The sequence below is a fragment of the Emydura macquarii genome, unplaced genomic scaffold, assembly GCF_026122565.2.
Source record: "Emydura macquarii macquarii isolate MOO-44397 ecotype Brisbane River unplaced genomic scaffold, CSIRO-AGI_Emac_v2 contig_2207, whole genome shotgun sequence".
NCBI classification, from domain to species: domain Eukaryota; kingdom Metazoa; phylum Chordata; order Testudines; family Chelidae; genus Emydura; species Emydura macquarii.
Window position 1 is genome coordinate 1 of NW_027132344.1, and position 22,909 is coordinate 22,909.

The 22,909-nt window shown below is 42.1% G+C and overlaps 2 protein-coding genes across 5 annotated transcripts in view; both read right to left on the reverse strand.

Moving 5' to 3' along the window:
- Positions 1-2,693: 2,693 nt before the first annotated feature.
- Positions 2,694-22,909, reverse strand: part of RGN (regucalcin) — a 31,058-nt gene continuing 10,842 nt past the window's right edge. Inside the window, exons 1-7 of one of the 4 annotated variants that reach the window (XM_067559949.1) lie at positions 20,789-20,932; positions 17,836-18,001; positions 9,891-10,073; positions 8,685-8,900; positions 7,444-7,575; positions 4,369-4,523; positions 2,694-3,027 (exon numbers count right to left, since the gene is read on the reverse strand). In XM_067559949.1, the coding sequence (XP_067416050.1) occupies positions 2,977-3,027; positions 4,369-4,523; positions 7,444-7,575; positions 8,685-8,900; positions 9,891-10,073; positions 17,836-17,998 (900 nt within the window). In that variant the 5' untranslated portion in view covers positions 17,999-18,001; positions 20,789-20,932 and the 3' untranslated portion in view covers positions 2,694-2,976. Of the gene's footprint in view, positions 3,028-4,368; positions 4,524-7,443; positions 7,576-8,684; positions 8,901-9,890; positions 10,074-10,832; positions 12,099-17,835; positions 18,002-20,038; positions 20,159-20,788; positions 20,933-22,909 lie in introns of those variants that run through there. The other 3 variants (XM_067559950.1, XM_067559948.1, XM_067559951.1) reach the window with 3 other exon arrangements.
- LOC137160946 (uncharacterized) lies at positions 20,899-22,888 on the reverse strand. Its single transcript, XM_067559929.1, has 3 exons — positions 22,883-22,888; positions 21,577-22,345; positions 20,899-21,071 (listed from the first exon to the last, which is right to left on the reverse strand). Exons 1-3 carry the CDS (start codon positions 22,886-22,888, stop codon positions 20,899-20,901), a joined length of 948 nt encoding a protein of 315 aa, XP_067416030.1.

The window sequence follows — 22,909 nt, forward strand, 5'->3', positions numbered from 1 at the left end:
CCAATAGGGATCATTTGGGTAAAGCAGTGCCACCATGCTGAGCACCTAAGCACAGTGCATGTCCTCATGCAAATACAGCTCGGCAGTGAGCCGCCCATTCAGACCCTGCTTAAAATTAACTTTTTATAACTAAATTACAAACACCACAAAAAGAGCTATTCTGCAGATGAGGAAGAATAAGCTTTCAGCAAAACACAGCAGCTTCTGATTTTTCCTTTTCCGCTTGTAGGGATATCACTTTGTAAAGAGAAATACTGCTCACCAAGATTCCCACTGGACCCTAATATAGAAATCTGCAAGATCCCATGAAAAATCTACCTTTTCAGGGATCAGCCTGCCTTGCTATGTGGGAATGCAGGTACAAACCCTGTTCTATACAAACTCTGTCTACTGCTTTGAGAGTTCAGTGACCCATTTGGATTTAAATACCTTGTGTGATAGGGAATAAAGCAACTAGAAATATCCTATTTATGATGGTTCTTTAAATCTGATTCAGCAACATACAAGAAGGTATCTATGACCCTCTTAAGCAGCTTACCACCAGTGTGACTAGTCATAGCAAAACATCAACTTGCAATAGTCAAATTGCATTGCTTTGACTGCTAGCATTTTACTACATAAGAAACTGGATCTTATCAGCATTACAATATTCTCATAACATCCAATCTTGATGTTAAAATCCCAACTCTTGTATTTGGTCAGGAGATTGAGAAGCTCAAGCATGTAATCGTTTCTGGTAATTTGGTAGCCCAAATACCATAGTGATTTGATTGGCACCCTGTAAATACACAATTGCTGTGCAATTATCTGGAAACAGAGACACATTTCATTCTGCCACTCAGGAGCTATTTGGTCAGTCTTGTTCATTTTCAAAATATTGTTGTGCTCCCGAAAAGTGAAGCAAATGATAATTACTGTTCTTGCTTCTTGATCTGAAGCAAGTAATAATTACTGTCCTTCCTCCCTGATTGCCAGTCAAAGTCTGTAGCATATCTGGAATAAAAGAGATTCTTCCAAAACAGGTGGGGTCGTCACCCGAAATGGGAAAGTTTCAATACCCAATCTGCTGGGAGACTGTCCCAGCAGTTCACCTTTAAAAATAGTACTCCAAATAGTCTAGATTATCCTCCTATCTATACAGGTCCTTACACTAATGCCTGTTTAACACAGTATCTCCAACTCCTCCAAGCCTTCTAAGGATAAAATCTCTGTTAGGGCAGGTCTACACTGCTGGCAAAATCGGCGGCAGTCAACGGGAGTTACGCAAGCTACACAGAACACCTTGCATAACTCTCGTTGACTTTGTTAGTTCCCTTTAGCATGCCATCTTCACGGTGTTGTGCCAACGGGAAATGTGTTCCCGCGATGGAAAGGCTAGCTTTTTTTTTGGAGGTGGTTTTAATAGATCAACTGCTGGATCAATTGAGCTGGTCTTCACTGATGCTCAATCAATCCAGAAAATCGATCTGACAGTGGCGAATTTGCCACCGTCATGTACACATAGCCTTAGTCTCACATATTTATGAAAAGCTCCTACCAAGCATGATGTGTAAGACCGTTGCCCTGGAGAATGGAGCCTTTTAGGGGACTTTTATGCTCCTTCAGCAGTCATTGGTCAAAATTATTTTTGATTAAAAATTGGGATTTCAAATAAATCTTTTTCATGAAAAAACAACAAATGCCCAGAAACCTAAATATTAGTTTGGAAATGCTGCCATGGAACCTTACGGGAGTTTTATCCCCATTCTCCTCTATGGGCCCCAGACCCCCTTGTCAGACTACTTCTCCCAGGATGCGTGCTCTCCAACAGGGACTCTCCAACAGGGGAGAGCATTGTGCCTCATGGGAGGTATAGTCTGAACAAGATGCCCAGCTTATAGAGGAGAAAAAGAGCATGAGGCACCCAAACTACGTCAATGAGTCACTGTTCAGTATTTCCAAATTGAAATTTTTCAGTTTTCAGCCAAAGTTTTCTAGTATTTGAATTTTTACTGAAAAAAATGAAATTTTCCAGAGCTTTTTCTTCTGGTCAGCTGTATGTGTAGCACTTAGGTATAATAGTGATCAGTACTGTATAAAATCCTGATGTGTTCATACAAGTGACTTGTATTAATGCCTCAGAACATAAACAAGGAACTTGAGAGGAAATCAGCTTCTCTCCTCTTTATTGCTCTGTTGATAAGAAAATCCCCCTCATGCCCATCATCCTCCAATGCTATCACAGATGAACTCTAGTGAGATGTTGATGGACATGGGAGATGTATGAAACCAGGATCTTGAAAGTGAAGGGATATATTACCTGTATAGCGCAAGCCTACTGCACTTTCTGTTTCTATTCTGCAGATACAAGGATGGCTATGATAGCTAATGAAGTTAGGAACTAATTTAACTAATAAATGTAAATTACCTGCAAAAATCAATTATATAAAACAAGCTAGCCATTTAAAATTAAACATCTCTGGCTAAGTTATTTGTGTCACTCTAATATATTTTCTTTATTGTGAATGTAGACAATGGATAATTTATGTGAAGCTTTGAAAGTTTGTCTGAGAGAGGTAGCAAGCAAATGAATGTAAAAATGTAAAAAGTTTTATCAGTGAATCAATATACCATAACTGCAAATAGAAAGGTGATGGTAGAGCAAACAATATGAAAAAAAATATGTTAAAAGCAAAAAAGTACCACTGCTAAAGTTATATTCCAAAATTTATTAAGATGAGAATAATTTTAGTCCTACAGAAAATTACAGGAGATATTCAAAGTTATACAAAAGTCCAAGAAAACAAATAATTTTGAAAAATTTGATGCACTTCAAACGTTGCCTCATTTATCCGTTTCTGCCAGAAGTCTACCGAAGGGCTGTGGTTTCAAATGCAGAAGATGTAGAATCCCAGCTAAAAGTACTTCTTTAATGTTCCTTGATTAAGCTACTCCTGCTTTTGATGTGTACTTCTGTTTGTTCTGAAGAGTGAATATTTAGCCTGCAAATGAATACGGTGGAACTCCTTTCACCCCTAGTCCAGTTATCTATTTAAAAATAATGCAGAGAGGGAGAAGGGAGGGAGAGAGAGAGAGAGAGGATAACTGTGATGATTCATGTATCTCTCCTCAGAATAATTTTTTCTAAAAGACTGTGTCCAACTTGATATCCCGCTATTTTCTACATTACAGCCCATTGCTAGCTGTTAATTACAACCCACTACTCTTTCCAAAGAACTGTAATTTCTAAGCCATGGTCCATTCTCCTGACAACCCTCTTTCCAACACACATGGGCCTCAATCTGACAATTGAATGGTTATGGCTACAGAGATGTGCCAGCATGCAGCCAATTGCATGATCAGGGCTTTATATCCACAGGGTCTGTGTAACAGGCTGGCCTGCCCCTAAAAGGGCGAGGAGGCCTGAGGCTAGCCAACCTTGTTCAGTCAGCCCTGCCAACAATTAGCTGCCTGCCAGCCTAAGGACTAATTGGGTCAGGAGACAGCCTGAAACACCTGGGACTCAAAAGGACGAAGGAAACTCAGGGAAGAAGTTGGGCTCCAGTGAAAGGCCCTGAAGTAGGGTCTGGAAGAAACAAGGGATTCAGCCCTGTCTCCTAGAGCAGGGAAGACTGAAAGGTAACCCAGAGAGCTGAGCCTATGAGGGGGCTCCAGGGAAAGCAATCTGGGAGTCAGTGCTCTATCCCAGAGGAGAAAGACTTAACAGTGGCCCAGAAGGGGCTGGGAACTGAGCCCAGAGGATGGGCCAAAGAGGAACTAAGAGGGGCAAAAGAACTTTGTTTGGATGTCTGTTTCCCCAGAAGGGGACTGAATTTACAGTGACCCAGCTGGAGTGCTGAGCCACACGAGCCCTGGAAACAGAAAACTCCAGTGAGGGGAAACTGAAGCAGAGGGAACCTGCAGCGCCATATTTGGTAAGCAGAGGATGCTACAGGGCATCAGGCACTATGACACTCACCACTAAAAGAAACCCTAGCAAACTAAGTTATAAATAACTGTTGAGTAGATAACACATTGCCTCCTACTTGTCATTGATTACAACAAAACAAAAATTCTCTACCAGTTTTTACCCTGCTAATGTTGGGAATTTTCTTAAAAGTAGAGTTTTTTTTGTATGGAACATTATCATTAAACAGAACATTAGGTATGTCAGCACTGTTACAAGTTTAGAACTAGACTACCACGTAAACATGAAAAGACTAACAATTTTCTAAATACAGCAATAGACAAAAAAATTGAAAGTCAAAAAATGAAGAACCATCGTTTTAAGTGATATGGTATCTTCAGACTGACCCCAACTGCCTTGAAATCGAAATGCATAAGAAAATTCTTTCTGGCCTTTTAAAAGAAAGCAAATAATTTGATCACCTTGAAAATACCACCAGCCTGTGGTTGTCGTTTAAACCACTCATCATCCATTCCTTGACAGGCAGAACTCACATACAATTCAGAATAATCCTGTCCACCGAAACAGCAGGAAGTTGTTTTGTCAACAGGCAGCTTTACAGTCTGGATTCTTTTTCCTGGAGGGAAAAAAAAACAGCTTTTTTGTTGGTTTATTTTCTACAGAGAATGTAACAAATTGCCAGTAACCAGTGTGGAACCATGTGCTGCACAGAAATATCAGGGGAGAGGAGGGTACTTGTGTGATTTAGTAGGCTGAGTGTGCGGCTGGGAAGAATTCTGAGTGACTCTGTCACTTACTCCCAATATAGCTTTTGGCAAGTTACTTAATCTCTAATTCCATAAATGGGGCCTGATCCAAAGACCAATGAAGACACTAGGCATCTTTCCATTTTGTTAATAAATATTAACCTTTTATTATTTTTGTATGTTAAACTCTCATAATTCTCTTACCTGTTACCCAAAATCTTTTTAATGTTGTGTCTCTATACGCAATTCTATCCTTAAACTGAACTTAGTGTGTGAGTAACACTCAGGAATGTATGTAATTAAGTATTGGGATGTACCTAATTATTCCCTGCCCCTCTCAAAATTAATGAAGGTTCCCTACAGAAATATGTTATGATAAACAAGACTGGGTAATCGATAAGCAGTGCTTATGATCCAGTTATGTTCTGTGCCTGGTAAGAGGTATTTGTTATTGCAGATGTGTCCGTAATGAACGAAATGACGACTCCTTGATAGAGGTTTTAACTCATTAGCAACTGCCTGTTGCCACACTTGTCAGTAATAATGACTGGATTAAAAATACCTTTGGGTTATTAATAAGGTAAACTGAGATACCAGAAAAGACATTCCATAAGTAATGAGATAAACTGAGATATCAAAACCTGTACACATTGTGGGAAAATAATTTTTCACTCCAAAAGGAATTTTTTTGTTTCATACCCTATAAAAGGAAAGATTCTGAGCATTAGATTGGGAATGAAAACTGCCAGCATTTCAGCAGTTTCAGAGGAAAGAAACAGGTTTTCAGCTTTTCACCATTCACAAAGACTGGTAAAGTGAATTATATAGTGCTGTATTCATCTTTGATAATCTTTCAATAATTCCAGTTGAACTTGTTATTTTGACATCTCATTATTATTATGATTAAATTCAAACACTCAAAAACAGACTTCAATGGACTCTGGATCAGACCCACATAACAAGAATGACAATGCGTAACTGAACTTTGCAGAGCGCGCAGATGTCTATATAATTATTACAGAGACATGGAAACTAACATGCCAGTGGTCCATTTAGCCAAGTATCCTGTTCCCGGTAGCAGCCAGTACCAGATGCTTCAAAATAAGTTTTGAGAAGCTCATAATGAACAATTATGGAAAAACCTGTCTGTAAAGGTGGAAATTCTTTCTAACCTCAGGCAGAAGTGCTTGTCTTAGGCCCTAAATCATGAGGGGTTTAGATCCATTACGTATTTTTATCCTATCCACCATACAGATATTTCATACTTCTCTGGAATTCTGCTGAGCTCCTCTGTATTCCTGTGTTTCTTTTAAATACATTTTCTCTCTCCCGCTCTCCCCTTCATTTATGTTGGTAATCCTTGCAAGTAGAAACAATGTAATGATGTATTGAAAGTACAAAAATGTATTTGATGCTGAAATACTTCAGGAGTGAAAACTCCTAGCTCCTTTGAAGTCGAAAGGAGCTTTGCCATGGACTTCATCAGGCCAAGATTTCACCCTTGTGTTTATTTAAAACAGATCATTTTGTTCACTACTTTACTTGCCAACAAGCCTTTTGCCTCACCCAACAAGCTACTCTTATTTCCTTTTCTAAATGAAGTACCAGCACAATCAGACCACAACAATGGTTACTTGGCTCATATTTGATAATCAAGTCCAAAAATGAGATTTCAGAAAAGAATGAGTGAGTACTTAGTTAATTTAGAACCAAGCAGTACGTAGAGTCAAACTGTGCAATTAAAATATTCCTTTAAAATATGTATTACCTTCTCTTTGTCAAAATAGAATTTCATAAGCCATCATGCTGCCCATTCAACTAGCTTTGTTAGGTCTCTCTGTAGTTCCTTACAGACTTTTCTAGGCTTGACTAAAACTTCCTCATACCTCTCAACCTGCCAAGTCCCGAATGTGGGAAGTTACACGTGACAAAGACAAAACGAGGGAGGCAAACGTGCACGCACACGAATTATTCATGCAAGAAAGTTAAAATGGTGTGGGATTCCTTAAAGAACTCTATAGCCTCAATTCCCTGATTATTTAGCGTGTAAATAATTTACATACTAAAAGTGAGTGGATACCACATGTGTGTGGAACACTGGTAACTTTTGTACATGTGCCAAAATGAGGTACTATCTAAATCAATTTGTGTCTTCAGCCATTTTTCCATTTTACTGTTTACCCCTTCTTCCAGACCATTTACCAATATAGTAAACACCAGGCCCAGACTGAAAAAATGTCAGAGACTGTGAATTCAAACAGGCTTGTACAGGTACTATCAACCAAAGGCCAACAAATATGAGGAATCATAGAAACAGTTCAGCTATACTACCATCTAGAGGCCAAGTTGGAAATGTACTGGTGCAGATTCTATTACATAATGAATGTGTAAAACCCATCTCAAACCTGTCGTTTGGTCACTATCAGAACTCTTCAATAGATAAACATATAAAAAATGCGTAAACAGAAGCATCTTCTGTTCCTCATTTCCTTCAGCAATCATATCCTCTCCAATACAGTTAGCACGCTGATCACAAAGGTGACATATCCACAACTAGACTACCTTTTAAGAGGAAGAATTTTAAATGAAATAATCCCACCTAATTTTTGGTACTAATTAGCAAGGAAGCTGTAAATGTGTTTACAAAATTAGTATTGGAATGAGCATTTAACACAAGAGCTGTTCACCCACAGTAGATGAGTACAGCCACACTTCCAGAAAAGCACATGACCCAGTTGCCCCTTAGCTTATTTAATGCAAGATTTCAGTTCACCCTCTGTGAGGACTTACCTGTCTCAGGGTCTAGACGGATCACTCTTCCTCCATCATAACAGGCCACCCAGAGTTTGCCTTCTGTATCAATACACATTCCATCAGGGATGCTTTCTTCCTTTTCTAGCTTATACATACTCCTGCGATTGCCTACAAAAGGAAATTAATTAGCGTCATACACTAGGTGAGATAAAAAGTATTGTGATTGTGAGTTAACATTTTCCTCAGTCTTAGAATTAGCTAAGAAGGGTGATTTTCTAATGCTGCACTGAATCCAGCTCCCCACACTCCTGCAGAGGAGAGTGTATATAAAAGCTTTGCTGCTTGTCAGTTTGTTTTCCCAAATGGTTATTAGTCAGCTTGACAGTCTGTAACTGTTTGACTGTCAAAAGCACAATGATTATTTTTGGTGCTCTATTCTGATGTGTCAACCATATTTTCCCCTTAATATAAATTAGGGAACTACTGAATATATTATAAGAATTAATAATTTGTGTATTTTATAGGCTGTCTGGGCCATTTCAAAAATGGATTTTTTCAATCCACCTGAGAACTGGAGCTATCTCAATAAAGAGGTTCCTAGAACACATTACTTATTATTGTTCAAACTCAAAGCTGACCTTCAAAATAAATAAATCAACAGAAAGTTAGGAATACTATGAACTCAAAGGGACACTGTCAATTTAAAAAAAAAAAAAAAAAAAAACTCTCTCACTATGTGAACATTTTACCAAGCTGCTGCGGGAAGCAGGTGACCCGCACAGTAGAGCTCTGAGCCTCCAGGTCAGGGGTGCTGGACTCCAGACCTGTACTCCTCTCCTGCAGCAGGGCTTGGGCTCTCATCCCTGTCAGCCCCATTTTGTCATGGTTATTTTTAGTAAAAGTCAGGGACAGGTCATGGTTCTGTGAATTTTTATTTACTGCCCGTGACTTGTACTACATAGAACTGTGACAAAATCTTAACCTTAACTATATATAGTTTAATAATGTCATAATACGACCCAACCCATCTAACGACTCTGGGCCTTCTTAGATGAGCTTTTTTTTAAACTTGGTTTCTGCTAACTTGTTTTAAACAGGGTTTTGATGTCCAGCACGGATGACGCCAAAGCACAATTACACTAACTCCAAAAATGTGTTCCAGGACCACAGGTGTACGTTGGGCCTGGATCCCACATGATTTTTGCTTAATAGTTGAAAGAAAAAACTGCACAGAAAAGTAACTTTAAAATATTTTAGCATAAGAAAAGAATTCATACACATTTTTCCTGTGTGCAAGTCATAGTCAAAGGCATCCACAGAGTAGGACAGGCTATCAATGTAAAAGAAAGTCTTATGATCCAGTGACCAATCCAAGCCATTAGAGATGTCCACCTGATCAAAGTGCTTCACTACAGAATGATCAGGGAAGAGTGTATACAGAGCACCTTGGTGTCTCTCTAGCACAGCGGGTCGAATCTCCTCAGCCATGGTACCTACAAGAATCACAGGGTCATTCATTTGAAAGCACAGCTCCACAGAAACCAAACACGCTCCTTTTACGGAGACGATGACTGCCTCTGACATAAACTTCCCTCAAGCTTTGACTAAAAACATTCACAAAAGAGAATTAGTTAAAACCAAAAGGAAAAAGGCAAATTTGAGTATTTGCATTTAACAGAGGATGAGAAATAAAATTATGTAAAAAGATTAATTTAAAAATTGTGGCTGCAAAGGAGTTGAAGGCAATGATGTTAGCATTGTTAATTATCCAGTGTTTTCAAACATTAAGATGGTGATCACAATTTAATGCCCTTCTCCCCCACAAAAAAACCCCACAAACAAAGAAAAGAATATTTTATATATCTGAGACATAGGAAAGAAATAGGAGTAACTCTTCAGAATTGGGGCTACAAACGTCTTAAAATTTTAAATGATAAGTTATGCCACAAATATAGAGATAATTCTGGGGGGTTCTGTAAAAGAAAATTGAAGTTAAACCTTGAAATTTCACATGTGTATCAGACATACTCCCTGTTTTGTAAACTCTTTGCTGTATACTTAATTGTTTTTACAAATATCATCTATAGATTCAGTGCATGGGAAATAAAACAACAACATGGTATGGCAAGTTTTCCACTTGAAACATATTTGCCTTAGTATTTTCCGAGTACATTCAAAACAAGTCATACACGCCAACATCTGAGACAAGAAAATAATTTTTATACAAGGCAAGCTCTAAATAAGAGCTTCTCTTTCAAAAACATTTTATAGAAGAGTCCTCTGCGATGATACATTTTTAAAAATGGATTAAATGAATATTCCAGGTTAAAATTAAATTTGGCATGGTTTGAAAGTAAGACCAGAGCAACACCACTTGAAAGAAAGGCACTTCCTGCATCTGCTAGGGATCTTCACAAATTGTCCCTAAAATCTTAGGAAAAATGTACTGAGGAGCCATGGGAGAGGAACCACCTCTAGCATACCTGCAAAAAACCTCCCTGCAGGGTCCACTTTCCCATCATTGAATCTGTTGTTTGGTTTATCCTTGTCAACGTGAACAATGGTGGTTAGTGACTGGTCTTTCCATTTTAAAGCAGCAAACCTGGTTCCCAGGGTAACGACATAATCCCCAGATTTCCGAAGGGCCACACAGCTAACAGGAGCATCTAGAGACAACATAAGAAAATGGGGTGAGGGAAGAAGAAAAATACTGTAACTATAGATATAATGGCTCTCATTTTCTCCTTCCACTCTCATTTTGACATTAATTGCAGCCATTATCTATCTGGGCATGTTCCTGGGACAAGGCAGCCAGCCACCTGAAACCAACCTATGATTGCGCATCACATTCATAACCAAGATTGACAATATTGCATTCATACCCAGATGCTATTTTTCTATTTGTAATGTATTTGGCCAAGTAGTGCTCAAGTAAAAGTTTGAATAATACTTGATATTTAATTGCACATTAATCAATCTATGCCTTCCTGGGTGACATGTTCCATCTATCATTCATGAGCCGGGTGGCATTTACCCTGTGACACAGAAGAAGCTTGTATTATACATGCTTGTGCGCACTTCCATTGATGAGAACAATGAGCTTACACTGCACACACTGTGAAAGGAAAAGTTTTTATATACTCCATTTTGCATTCTACTTTCATATCAAGTTATATATTCTATTTTGTATTAAGCTTTTAAGACTCCATCTTGTATGCTAAAGATTTTTAGTAGCTTTCTTAGCCTTGAAACAGGTACATTTTGCAGATGTTACAGGTTTTTGCAGCTGTCAGTAGATAACGGGATATTGCTAGCTAGCTCTAATAGATAATTGTTATAGTAACCAGAGGCCCTGCTTAATTGGCAGTATGGAGAATTTCTTAGTATATCTTAATGAAGAAAAGGTTGAGCTAATGGAAATGTACCGTAATACGTCATCTTTTTCTTTGTTCTCTTTGTCTGAATACTGTATACAACTTAGTGATGTGAGTCTGTAAGGCAGAAGTCCTTGGGAGCCTTAGGGTGACCAACACTTCTCCAAGCCGCTCGTAATAAACTGCTTCAAAGAACTATGCACTCTAAGTCTTTATTTAGGTGGGCCCTGAGCTTTCCTACGACGACACAAAAGTAATCAAATTATATATTGAATTAATTTATAGATTGCAAGCTCCTTGGGGAAGGCATTATATTGTCCTACATAGATATACACAAGTACCTAGCAAGGAAGAATGATCCAATGGTTAGGGCACTAGCCTGGGTCTTGAGCAACCTGGGTTCAACTCCCTGCTCTGCCACAGACTTCTTGTGTGACTTTGAGCAACTCATCTGGTCTCTCTGTGCCTCAATTCCATACAATAGGGATAATAGTACTTAACTCTAGAGCCCTGCACAGATACAAAATTTGTATCCGCATCTGATCTGCGATCCACAAACAAGGTCTGCGGACATCTGCAGGGCTCTACTTATCTCACAAGGGTGTTGTGAAGATACATGCCTTAAAGATTGTGTGGTACTAAGAAACTACGGTAACAATAAACTAATAGGGCCCCTAGGAGCTACTGCTAATATTATTATTATTAATAAATATTATTATTGTTTATTTATATTGCAGTAGACCCGAAAAGCCCCAGTCCTGGCTAGGACTCCATTGTGCTATGCACTGTATAAACACAGAACAAAACAGACGACAAAGATTGATCGGATAGACTATAAATTAACAATCAAGGGGCAGAACAAAGGTTTTTTTTATTTCAATTATAAGCATTTTTCTTTTAAAAAGAAAGCTGTTTAAAGTTACATTTGAAATTATAAAAAACTATTAAAACCACTTAAATTAGTTTTTAAAAAAAATATATTCAAGAAGTACATGTTCTCTGCAAACATTTTAAAGGAAATCAAACCATTGAACTAGTGAAAGTGGCCAAGTGAGCACCTGGAACTAGAGTTAGCTCGAGTGCTAACCCAGCTTTTGACAGCTTCTTCTGCAGGTGCAGAGAGAATATTTTCTTCATTTCAAATTTATTCAACTAGTTCAGTTCAATGGCTAGTTCATTCAAAGTTGAAAAACCAACTGGGAGTTGAAATTTTCTTGAAAAAGTAGGAAAGCTTGTTTTCCTCTTCCAATCTATAAATAAAAATCAGGTGTGAAAGGATGAGATCTGTTAGTTCTAAAATCTTGGAAAGATGTGAAGACCAAAAACAGTCACTTCAATTCAGTAACTACAGATGATACTTCTTTTGTTTAATATTATGAGTTTGTTTTAAATGCAAAATATGTGTTGATAAACTTACATTAAAAAAAATCCAGGACATGTAGATGTTTTTTTTAACTATGAAAACAAATTTTAAAATGCTGTTTTTGTGCACTTAACTGACACAAATCATGAGTTAAAAAAATCACTTAGTAAATAAGAAATGCCTGATTTATCATTTTCTAACAATAAAAAAGGTAAAAATTAAAAATGTGAATAAATGTATGTTAAGCAATATAAATACTTAAATAAAATGTGTGCAAATATAGTGTATCCTACTGATTAGCAAAAAGTACCAAACTAGATCAATCATTGAGAATCATCCTTTCTTTAGGAACATAGCTAAAAAGTACAAATGCAAAACAGGATTAAAATTGATTAATTAATTAAGGTTTCCCATCTGCTGATTTAAATCAGGATTGAAATAAGTGTTTTTAGGTGCTTTGATTTAAATCAATCAATCCTGTTTTACAGTAGTGTGAAACTGAGTTTACTACAGGGCTCGACAAACCCTGGACACCAAGTCGCCATGGCGCCTAGAAATTTAAGTCTGGCACCTAATATTTCTCTGGGGGGAGCAGCTGCCGTGCACTCCAGCCAGGGCACCACTGTGCCCACGTTGTGGGAGAGGGGCGGGGCCGGGAGTGGAGAGTGGCTGCTGCGCTCTGGCCAGGGCACCCCACCGCTGAGCCCACGTTGTCTGGCTCCTTAATTTTTGGGCTGGCTCCTAGCTCCAAAACAAATTTGTCGAGCCCTAGTTTACTAGAATTATAAAAAGAATACATGTCTAAGGTAAAATATGTACTGAGTTCTCTTTTACATGCTACAGCCAGTTGCTACTAAACTGATGGGAATGTTTGGCTAGACAAACATAATACATAAAAAGTATGTGCACAAAATGAAAAGACAAGACAAGGTAAGACAGATGCTAATATTAATAACTATCTCTGTAATAAAGTGGAAGCTAACAGTGTGCGCGAACATCCAACACCGTTACTGCATTTAACTAAATGTAACATGTCTTCTTGCCCATATTCAAAGAAATAAATTAGACTCTACTTCAGCTCAGGGAGGATGCGGCATCATTTCTGTGAGAATACTTTCTGAATACAGACAACTTTAACTTAATAGCTTGGGAGGTGGGCACCTGAGATAGGAAAAGAGAAGCTACAGAATCATGACACAGGACAACAGTTTAAAATTTAACTAACCTAAACTCACTGCCCCTGTTTATTTATACAAAAGAGAACACTTCATTATTATAAAACAGCAACTTGTTATGCTCACATGGACTGAAATGGCTACACTACAGAATAAAGATGACTGGAGAAACTGTGTCACAAGCCTACGGTAGGAAGCTGAGTAAAAGAACAAGCTACTTACATAAAAGAGAAATGTGGAACATGTGGACAGAAACCAAAACAGGCTCAGAGCACAAAAAAGGCCTAAAAAAAGCTTTAGCTAAATTAGGACAGCAAGGAACAAAAAAGAATCAGAGGGGATTCTTACCTCATTAGACTATTCAATTGAGATGATCTCCCAGGACAACATGGAACTTGGGGCTAAAATCCACGAGCTGTAACTGAAGCCTGGTCTACACTGCCGCATATCTCACATCGACATACTTACCTCTACGCAGCGCAATGTCCTCATGACACCATGTCGATGGGTCTACCGTTGATGCTACCTTCTGCCTTATGGGGAGGTGGATTAATTCAATCGATGGGAGAGCGCTCTCTCATTGACTGAGGGGGTCTACACAGAGCCATTCAATGGACGCCACTGCATCAACGTCTGCCGCCGCAGCAGTGTAGACATGCCCTAAGATGTTTTAGGTCAGGCATAAAGATGTTAAGTGTGCTGGGTTCCAATAAAGTGTCAAAGGGGCTAACCATAGAGTTGCTGTAAAAATACTTGTAGTGGGGCGAAAAAAAAGTCTGGATGTATAAAAAGAGTTGCTATAGAATAGAAAAACCCAGAGTAATACATACTGCAACAGCACATAATAAGGATCAGGGTTCTACTATGCACTGCAATTCAAACAAAGGCTCCATGCCTTAAAGTGCTTACAAATCTCCACAATAATAAGGGGTGGGGAAGATATCAGTGGTAACAGACGTTCCAGTGGAAAGATTTTTCCATTAAATTTCCCAGACAAAAACAAGATGTGCAGATATTTAAGATGCTGCAAACTGAATATGCTGTGACCCACCCATGCCTAGCGCAGTCCACATGAAAATGCCAAGGTCAGGGCAGGCTGCAAAAGGAGAACAGATTCTCCCAAACTCATGGCTAATGCTGCAGCTAAATTCACCAAACAGTGATTCTGATTCCCCCCACTGGTTATCAAGAAGATAAAAAGAAAAAGTTACACGTCCCCCTTTGTTGCATTTCAGTCTCTGACCCCCAATAAGCAATTAGGAGAGATATTGTGGGCACAGACTTTTGTGTGTGCTTAACCTTAAGCAGTGAGTAGTCCCATTGAGTTCAATGAGATCGGAGGCATCACAGATACATTACCTTTATGTCAGAAGACAAACAAAAATCTATTAAACTTCCTTGAACAGTTCACCCTTTAAGTTGTTGCACAAGATGCAAAAACCGAATATAAAAAAAAACTAACATAACTCCTGTACATGGAAATCTAAGCTTCATTCTCTCAGTTAGATACTGTACCATTAGAAGTTGGAGAAAATATTAACGGAGTTTACTCATATAGCTTAAAAAAAAAAAAAAAATGGGTAGGTGGCAGAGCTTTCCAGGGATTTAAGTATAGCAGAGAATTAGCAGATGGTCCATGGTTAGTTTATGCTTAATTGACTCATTAGGTAGCAACACCTCAATTACAAGTTATTAACAGGAAATCAACAAAAACAGAAAAGAAAATCTGAGTAGAAAGATCTTGTTTCTATAAGTGCCTTCTATCTAGAAACAAAGTAAGGAAGAATAATCTTAACAGGTTTTATCCAGTAAAACTTAGGATAAATAGCAGAGAAGAACTGGGAAAAAACATATAACTAATTATCAAAAGATCTTTTTATAGGATGTAAGAGAAATGCAATATAACATTTTGCACAAATTTAGTCATTTTACAGAAAAAATGTAGTGCATAAGACTCCGGGTACGACTGGGCTTGCAGAGATGCGGAAACAGAGGCATGAATGCACACATCCTAAACATTCTCTGCTAGGAAAGTACATGGAAAAAAATATCCAACTTGGCCAACAAGCATATACAGTACCAGGAAACTCTATACTAGTACAATAGAATTATAAGTATCAGCAAAGGACAACTCTATAACCTGTAAGATACCATTTACTGCCTTTTGTCAAGTCCTCAAACCAGAAGTCTGAAGGGAGACGCTTCTACCTTCAAGTTTAACTTAACTCCTAAATTTACAGGTATCTGAATTTACTGCTGATAGACAAACTAAGTTAACTAGACCTTTATGAACTGGCACCAATTGCTTACAATATAGATTCAGATTTAATAGAAAATTGCACAAAAAAGTAACCTTACAATTTTAAATTATCCATTTAAGTACATTTTCTTTCGTACTAGACAGGTTAGTTGGTCCATATTATGCAGGAAGTTCACATGTATATTAGCTTGTTTTCACAATAATGAATGCTAGTGAATTCTTGGAATGAAAGTAGAGTTTATTAAATCATGCAATTTAAAAATAACAAAAATGAGAGAAACACCAACATCCCAATAAATAACTACTTAGCTCTGATAGTTGCGTCTCCGGCCCAGCAGAAATATTACAATGCATGTAGACTATTGTACACTGCACACCACTGCTGGTGCCATGTAGAGCACGTGTAGGTACATGCCACAGTGCAAAGCAGACTGTATCCACGCTGTGGTGTGTGGCTACACGTATCAGTGAAAGCTCTAGCAGGGGGAAGGCAGCAGGGAAAGGCTCTAGCAGTGGAGGGCTGCTAGAGCCTTGCGCACTGTGATGGGAAAAGACTTCAGCAATGGGAACACAGCAGGACACTACATTAAGAATAGTGACGTAGAAAAGGTAGGCACTGCTTAGGCAAAAAGGACACACATCCAACTATATACACTCTACTCATGGGGAATTCTGCACCAAAAGAATTAAAAATTCTGTGCATAATACTTTAAAATTCTGAAAAAAATTCATTTTATTGGTCAAAATAACACAAATATAATCAAACCAGTTTCAATTATTTTCACAATTTATTTCAAAATACCTGTCAGCAAATATGTCTGTAACAATACAAACAACAAAAGAGATTCCCCCAGGAGTAGAGAGTTAAAAGAAACCCGTACAACAATCCAGTTCCTATTTCTCTACTATGCTTTTATTGGACACCTCAGTCTGGATGAGTTATAGGTGCCAGCTGGGCACATCTTGGTGGAAAACTCTGCCCTTCCGGTCTCAGACACACACACCACCTTCTGCCTCAGAAATCAGCCACAGGGCCTGCCCAGACACCCCTTTCTCCCCCCCAGATCCAGCCACAGGGCACCCCCCCCCAGCCCACATACCTGCACCCTTTCCTCCCAAGAGCCCAGCTGCAGGGTGCCCCCCCAGCCCAGACACCCACTATTCACTCCATCCCCCAGAGCCCAGGGATCCAGAGGGAGAGAAACAGCCTGATGCTGGGTCTCAGGCTTGTACAGAGTTTTCTGTGTGCCACCTCCTTCCTTCAGGACATGCTGGAAACCACAGCTGCTTGGAACCCTCCAACTCCCTCATCCCCTTCCACTCCCCAGCAGTGTCCTATATTTGTGAGCTAGATCTGCTAGGTCCAGCAGCCCCTAGTGGTGGCCAGTAGCTCTGCAGCGCCAATTCTGCGGTGGGGGAAATGAAATTCTGCACAAATTCTGCATTGCCCAGTGGTGCAGAATTCCCCCAGAAGTATACTCACAGGGATCAGATATGTCCTTACTCTAGTCACCTAAGCAGTGCCTCACCAAGTACACAGTTGCTTATACCCCTGCTAGGAGGTGTGTAGTGTATATATTCTATACACCACCAAAAGTAATGTGCAAAATGGACGTGCCCTAGAAATCTACGCTGCTTTCCAATACCATTTTAGTACTGAATTTGGCTGAGGAAAACACCATAGGTCCTTAAATCCTATTATCTGGAGTTAATTATTAAGTAATGAGTTCTGGACCCATTCTCACTAAAGTCAATGACAAAACTCCACTGATTTTAAAGGTGCAGGATGAGAACCTATGTGGATCCTATTCCTAGTCTAAATAGGTGGCCCAGGAAAATGGATTACAACTAGCACTACAAAATTCAAAAGGCAGGAACAACTATAAGTAACCAAATAGCAAAAGCCTAAATGTTAATAGAAACACATCAGCAAAAAATTATCCTTTGGACTGCTTCCAGTCAGTCAATCATGAGTTTACTGGTCTTCAAGACAATGCAAAGCCCATTCCTTTTCTCTAAGGGAGTGTGGGCATGAATTGTAGCAAACATTCTTTCTTCCCCTACCTCTGAATGAGATGGAATTATTCAGTATTTATGCACTTTTAATTACTTTATGCTGTCAATTAATCACAATTAATAATGCGATTAACACAAAACAAATTAACTAGTTTAAAAAAATAGTTGTGATTAATCACACTGTTGAACAATAATTCACATCTCAGCATTCCATGGGATCTTTTAAAAGCAGCTTCTCACCTACAAAAACACTTTCCACTTGCTTGGTGAATGAATTCCATCTGCAAATCTTTTTACCACTTATATCCACAAATAGTAGTGATCTTTCCTTTTCTTCCCAGACTGGAGATTCTCCAATTTTGCAATTCTCATTAACAACACACTCAATCTTAATGGACGACATATCCTGAGAGGAAAAGAATTAAAAATTAGCAAGGCAAAACATTAATATGTAGAAGGAAATCAATGTTAAATACCACTGAAAGTTGAAATGGAATTTAATGTAAAACAATATTTATATTTTTTTCCTTCATGCTTTGAACATGGCAATGCAGGCGGCTCTCTAAAGAGTGCCTTATCTATCTCATTTTAAAAAATGCAGCAATTTTGGAGATCATCAAGTTACTACCTTTCTTTCCTCATAGTAAGCAATGAAGTGTAGAGTGACTCCTGATCATCATCTGAAAATCAGGAGGCAGAAAGGATCAACTTAACCCTGATTTCAAGTACTGATGTCTCATGGAAGAGGGTTACACTCAGGAAAAAGCAAATTAACTGGTAAAAGTGTCTGAGTGTGACACTACCAAGGATACAATCTGGACTGATGGACAGTTGTCCCTTTAATTTCCCAATCTGAGGTGCTTTTTACACTTCTTCGCTGTGAGAGCAACCTCTCCTGGTCTGCTCTCTCTCAGCCTCCAGCATGTAAATCACTCCCAGCTATATTGTAGGAGTACTATAGCCAGCCACTCATGAATTACACACTGCAGGTCAATACCAGCAAACTCCCAATCCCAGACTTGCCCCAAGAAATGTGCATCTTGTATTGCCCAGCACCCTCCTGGACAAACTCAAAGCCTGTCATCTATTAACAGAAAATGATATGCACAAATGTTGTTATCCCAAATGGAGTTTCCCAAACATTTCAATCCAAACAGGCTGATTTAGATAAAACAACAAAACACATTTATTAAGTACAGAAAGATAGATTGTGATTACAAGTCATGAGGCATGTAAAACAGAATTTGTTACAGGTGGGACGTGAAGCGCGAGGGGGGGGGGGGGGCGCAAATGTAGGTTTGGCTCCGCTGCCTCCCTCCTCCCCGCACTTACCTACTATGCAGCACCCACCTCTCCTGCTTGCAGCGGCAACCCCACAGCCGGCTTGGATGGGGTGGCCTCAACCCCCATTCTGGGGCAGCAGCGGGCAGGCCCTTCACAAAGCATGCGGGGGGGTGGGGGGGGCAAGGAGCGGAAGCCACCCCTCAGCCTCCTGCTCCCCCCGCTTTCCATGAAGGGCCGGTGAGGTGCCCCGCACTTACCCACTGCTCCTGCCCTACAGCCCGGTGCCGGCTTGGATGGGATGACCTCACCCCCCCCCCCCCCCCGGGCCTGGGGGGAGCGCTGGGTCCGCCCTCCAGGACAGGCAGAGGGAGCAGGAGGCAGAGGGGCGGCTGCTCCGGCTTCCACTTTCCTACAGCTCCCCCATGCATCGTGAAGGGCCTGCCCAGCCCTTTCCCAAGACCCAGCATTGAGGCCGCCCCGTCTAAGCCCGCATCGGGCTGCGGGGCTGGAGTGGCAGGTAAGTGCGCTCCAGGCCAGCCCTTCATGGAGGGCGGGGGGCACTGGAGGCTCTGTGCCCCTCAGAGCTTCCTGCACACAGTGAAGGACTGACCTGGTGCCCTCGCACAGGCCTGGCCCCCCACCTACCCACCCACCCCGTCAGTATGCCACTGTGTTCAATGCCAACTTGAGTCCTCTAAATACCATTGGTCGCCTACACACTTGATGTATGTGTTTGCGAGATTACTGGTACAACTAATATAACCAGTAATAAGCATACGTGCAAGTGTTTGCAGGATCAGACTTCTATATGCATTCAGAGCATCTGTGGAATATTTCTCAATTTATTGGGGAGTGAATTTCTCCTTCATTTATCTTACTTTACACAATTCTCAACAACTCTTCATGGCAAAAACCACACTTATGTAAATATATTAGGTACTATACCTGGTGCCTACATAAACAAACATCAGCAGCTGCCTTGTTCAAAGTAGCTATATGGAGTTGTTTTGCTTCATATATATATATAGAAAAAACAAGATTTCAGTGTAGACTGTATTTCTGGTCTATAAACCAATCCCAGAGATTGAGACCGTCAGGCTCATTTTATCCACCTAGTTATGTCAATGTCTAGACATAGGTTTATCTTTTGAAATTATACCTCAGCTCCAGCAGGAGAACTTGTGGCACAACCTTTGCGTAAGAGAAGTCTTCTTCATGTCACAAGATCTCAAAAGTTGCCAAGACAAATCAGACAAAAGAGAAGTTGGCAAAAAGGAAAATTTTATTAAAGCTAATGTTATAAAATAATCAAATACAGAGTTTTTGAAGGAAAGAGTTTCTGTATATCTGGGGATAATGCATAGATTATCCAAAAGATACAAGGTTTGGTTTGAAAGTCACACAGTACAAAGAGTACATAATCTGCACCATTTCAGATTACAAACATTCCAGATTTCAAGCACGTTTCAGCGAGAGGACCTTTTCTTTCCTACCAACGCATGCAACATTTAACACCCTTACCACTCAGACTGCCGGGCAAAGCATTGCAACAGTAGCCACAGCATTCCAGCAGCATGCGCCTGGCCGCCCAACTCGTCTCTCCATTCACTACACGCACAGGTGAGGAGGAGGCACTTGCAAAATTAACTTCGCCACGGCTCTAAAGACCCCATTTTCACCCCAGTCCCGCCAGACACAGCCCGTTCAAATCAAGATGCCCCCGCTCCCTCCCCCCCCCCCCGGGGGGAAAGGGGGTGAAAACAATCCATCATCACGCACACAAATGCGGTGGCTCTACCTTAGCCAGGCACGCTGCCCTAATGCACTCCACCAACCCCCCAGTGTCTGAAGGAGCCCCAGGCTGGCCCGGATCGGATCGGATCAGCCCCTCTCCAGACCCCCCCGGTACCTGCTGCGGAGAAAGCCACGAGGTCTGGGTGCGTTTCTTTGGTCGGGCGCTGGCTGCAGCCTCAGCGAGGACTAAGCACTTATAACCCCTGAGGTCGACGCTGTTACTGGTTAACGCGGGGGCTGCTCACGCTGCATTTTTCTGTCCCCCTGGGGGCAGCACGCCGAGGGAGTGCCAAGAACTCTGTCCGGCAGAGTTTGTGACCCGTCTCTGTTGCTGGCACATAAGATGCCGTGTCGAAACCTGTGACCCCCCGAAGTTCCGCCACAGTTTCTGCAGACTCCTGGGAGAGGGGAAACAAAAAAGCCTCTCAGCCCCACCACGCCCCACTATTTTTGCAAACAGGGCAGGTCACTGTTACCCCCTCTGCCCCTCCCTGTGCTGGGGTTTTGCCTCTGCCACGGGCTGGCAGCTCCTCACCTCTGGGCTAGCACCACCTCAATACCCCTCCCCCCATTCTGCTCCTCAGCCCCTCTCCTACTCCCGCCTCTATCGGATTCATCCTCCCCACCCCCCATAAAATTCTGTCCCCTGATCAGATCCTGCCCATCCCCGCCTCCAATCTGCCCCTTTAAACCCCTCTAAACGGAGGGCAAAGGAGTCTGACTCCGACTAAGGGCAGGGCGAGGGCAGCGGCTGCTGCAGATGTTACTGAGCATGCTCCGTTCCCGTGAGCCTGCTCACTACAGCCGGAATCACACCAGCTGTCTGATCTGGTTCTGGCACTACATCTGCTCACTCAGCACTTGTCCAAGGCCAGTGCAGGCCAGAGCCGGCCGGCCGCTGACCTGCGTCCGCAGAGAGTGACTCAGACTCCGCCCGCACCCTGAAGCAGGAGGAGGGACTGAGGCGGGGGCCGGCCGGCCTGGGAGCGGGAGCAGCAGAACAGGAGCAGCAGGATCTGCTGCATGCGTCTCCCTGGGGCGCGCGCCGGTTCCACCCTCCCTCCCTGCCACGCCAGTGCCCGGCCCGGGTCGAGACTCGAGACTGAGGCGCGCGCTCTCCCGCGGTGGTTCCCCCAGCGCGTGCCACGCATAGGCGGCGCGGACACTGGCAGGGGCGGGTCCGGGGTTGCAGCGCCGCGGCTGTGCTGAGAGGAGAGGCGAGGCGAGGCCGGAGGGAGAGAGGGAGGGAGACCCGCCGGGCTGGCAGGGAAGAGACCCGAAAGAGAGGCCGAGCTTTGCTGCTGAGAGCAGCCAGGGCTGGTGGAAGGTGGGACCAACCGGGCCTTGGCAGAAAGAGAGTGAGAGGCGCCAAAGAGGCGTGATTAACACCGCCCCGAGCCGTGCGGATGCAGACAGGCCCCCCTCCCAATCCCCTTGCATTTTCCACCGTGGGGCTCCAGCCCGCTGTAAGGGCAGCGCCTGCTTCCTCCCCTCCGCCCCAACGGGCATTGTCTGACCTCGCTGCTCTTACGCTCCACGGGTTGGCCTCTGAGTCTGCCCCCTCCCGCGCTTTTTTGCTGGCTTTGCCCTCCTTGTTCACCACACGGCAGCAAGGAGCAAGGTTACTTGCCTCACCTTCCCTGGAGTTCTTCCAGATGGTTTGGGCCTGGCCCTAGGGGTGCCCCACCGTAGGCTGAAGTGCACACATGCCCATGGGCGCCGCTCACGCCTGCAGAAGGCAAAGCCCTATAGGGCCAGGGTGGCCAGCCTGCACAGAGCAGCAGCATCATCTGCCTCCAAAGACCCCCCCTCCCCACACACACACACACACACACATATTCAGTTTCCTCCTGACCTGACTGCAAAGCAGAGCCTCTACAACCCAGAGGAAGGGAGGTGGAGCCAGGGGCACCACCCACTGGGATAGAGTGGAGAGACAGAGATGCATTCAGTTAAATTTTGTCCCCTGGCTTGCAGTGCTACTCCAGCCTCAGAGGTAGAGTGATGCCCAGCGGGCAGGGCTCTTGTCCCTGCCCATAATGAAAGTGCAGGAGCAGAGCAGCTCATGGTGTAGTACCAATTGGCAGAGCAGCACTGCCTCAGAGACTCCCCCATGGTGCCTGTAGGGAAGGGGAAATGCCAAGGAGGGAGCCATGTGTAGGCATGTCCCTTTGACCCAGCCCACTCCCACTCCTAACAATTGCCCCACTGCCATCTTGTCTCCAGCGTAGCATCT

Excerpts from the sequence above, each read along its gene's own strand:
- LOC137160946 (XM_067559929.1), bottom strand. Across the intron at positions 21,072-21,576 it reads GTCACTCTCTGCGGACGCAG|GAGTCTGCAGAAACTGTGGC; the intron begins GTCAGCGGCCGG and ends CCCCTCTCCCAG.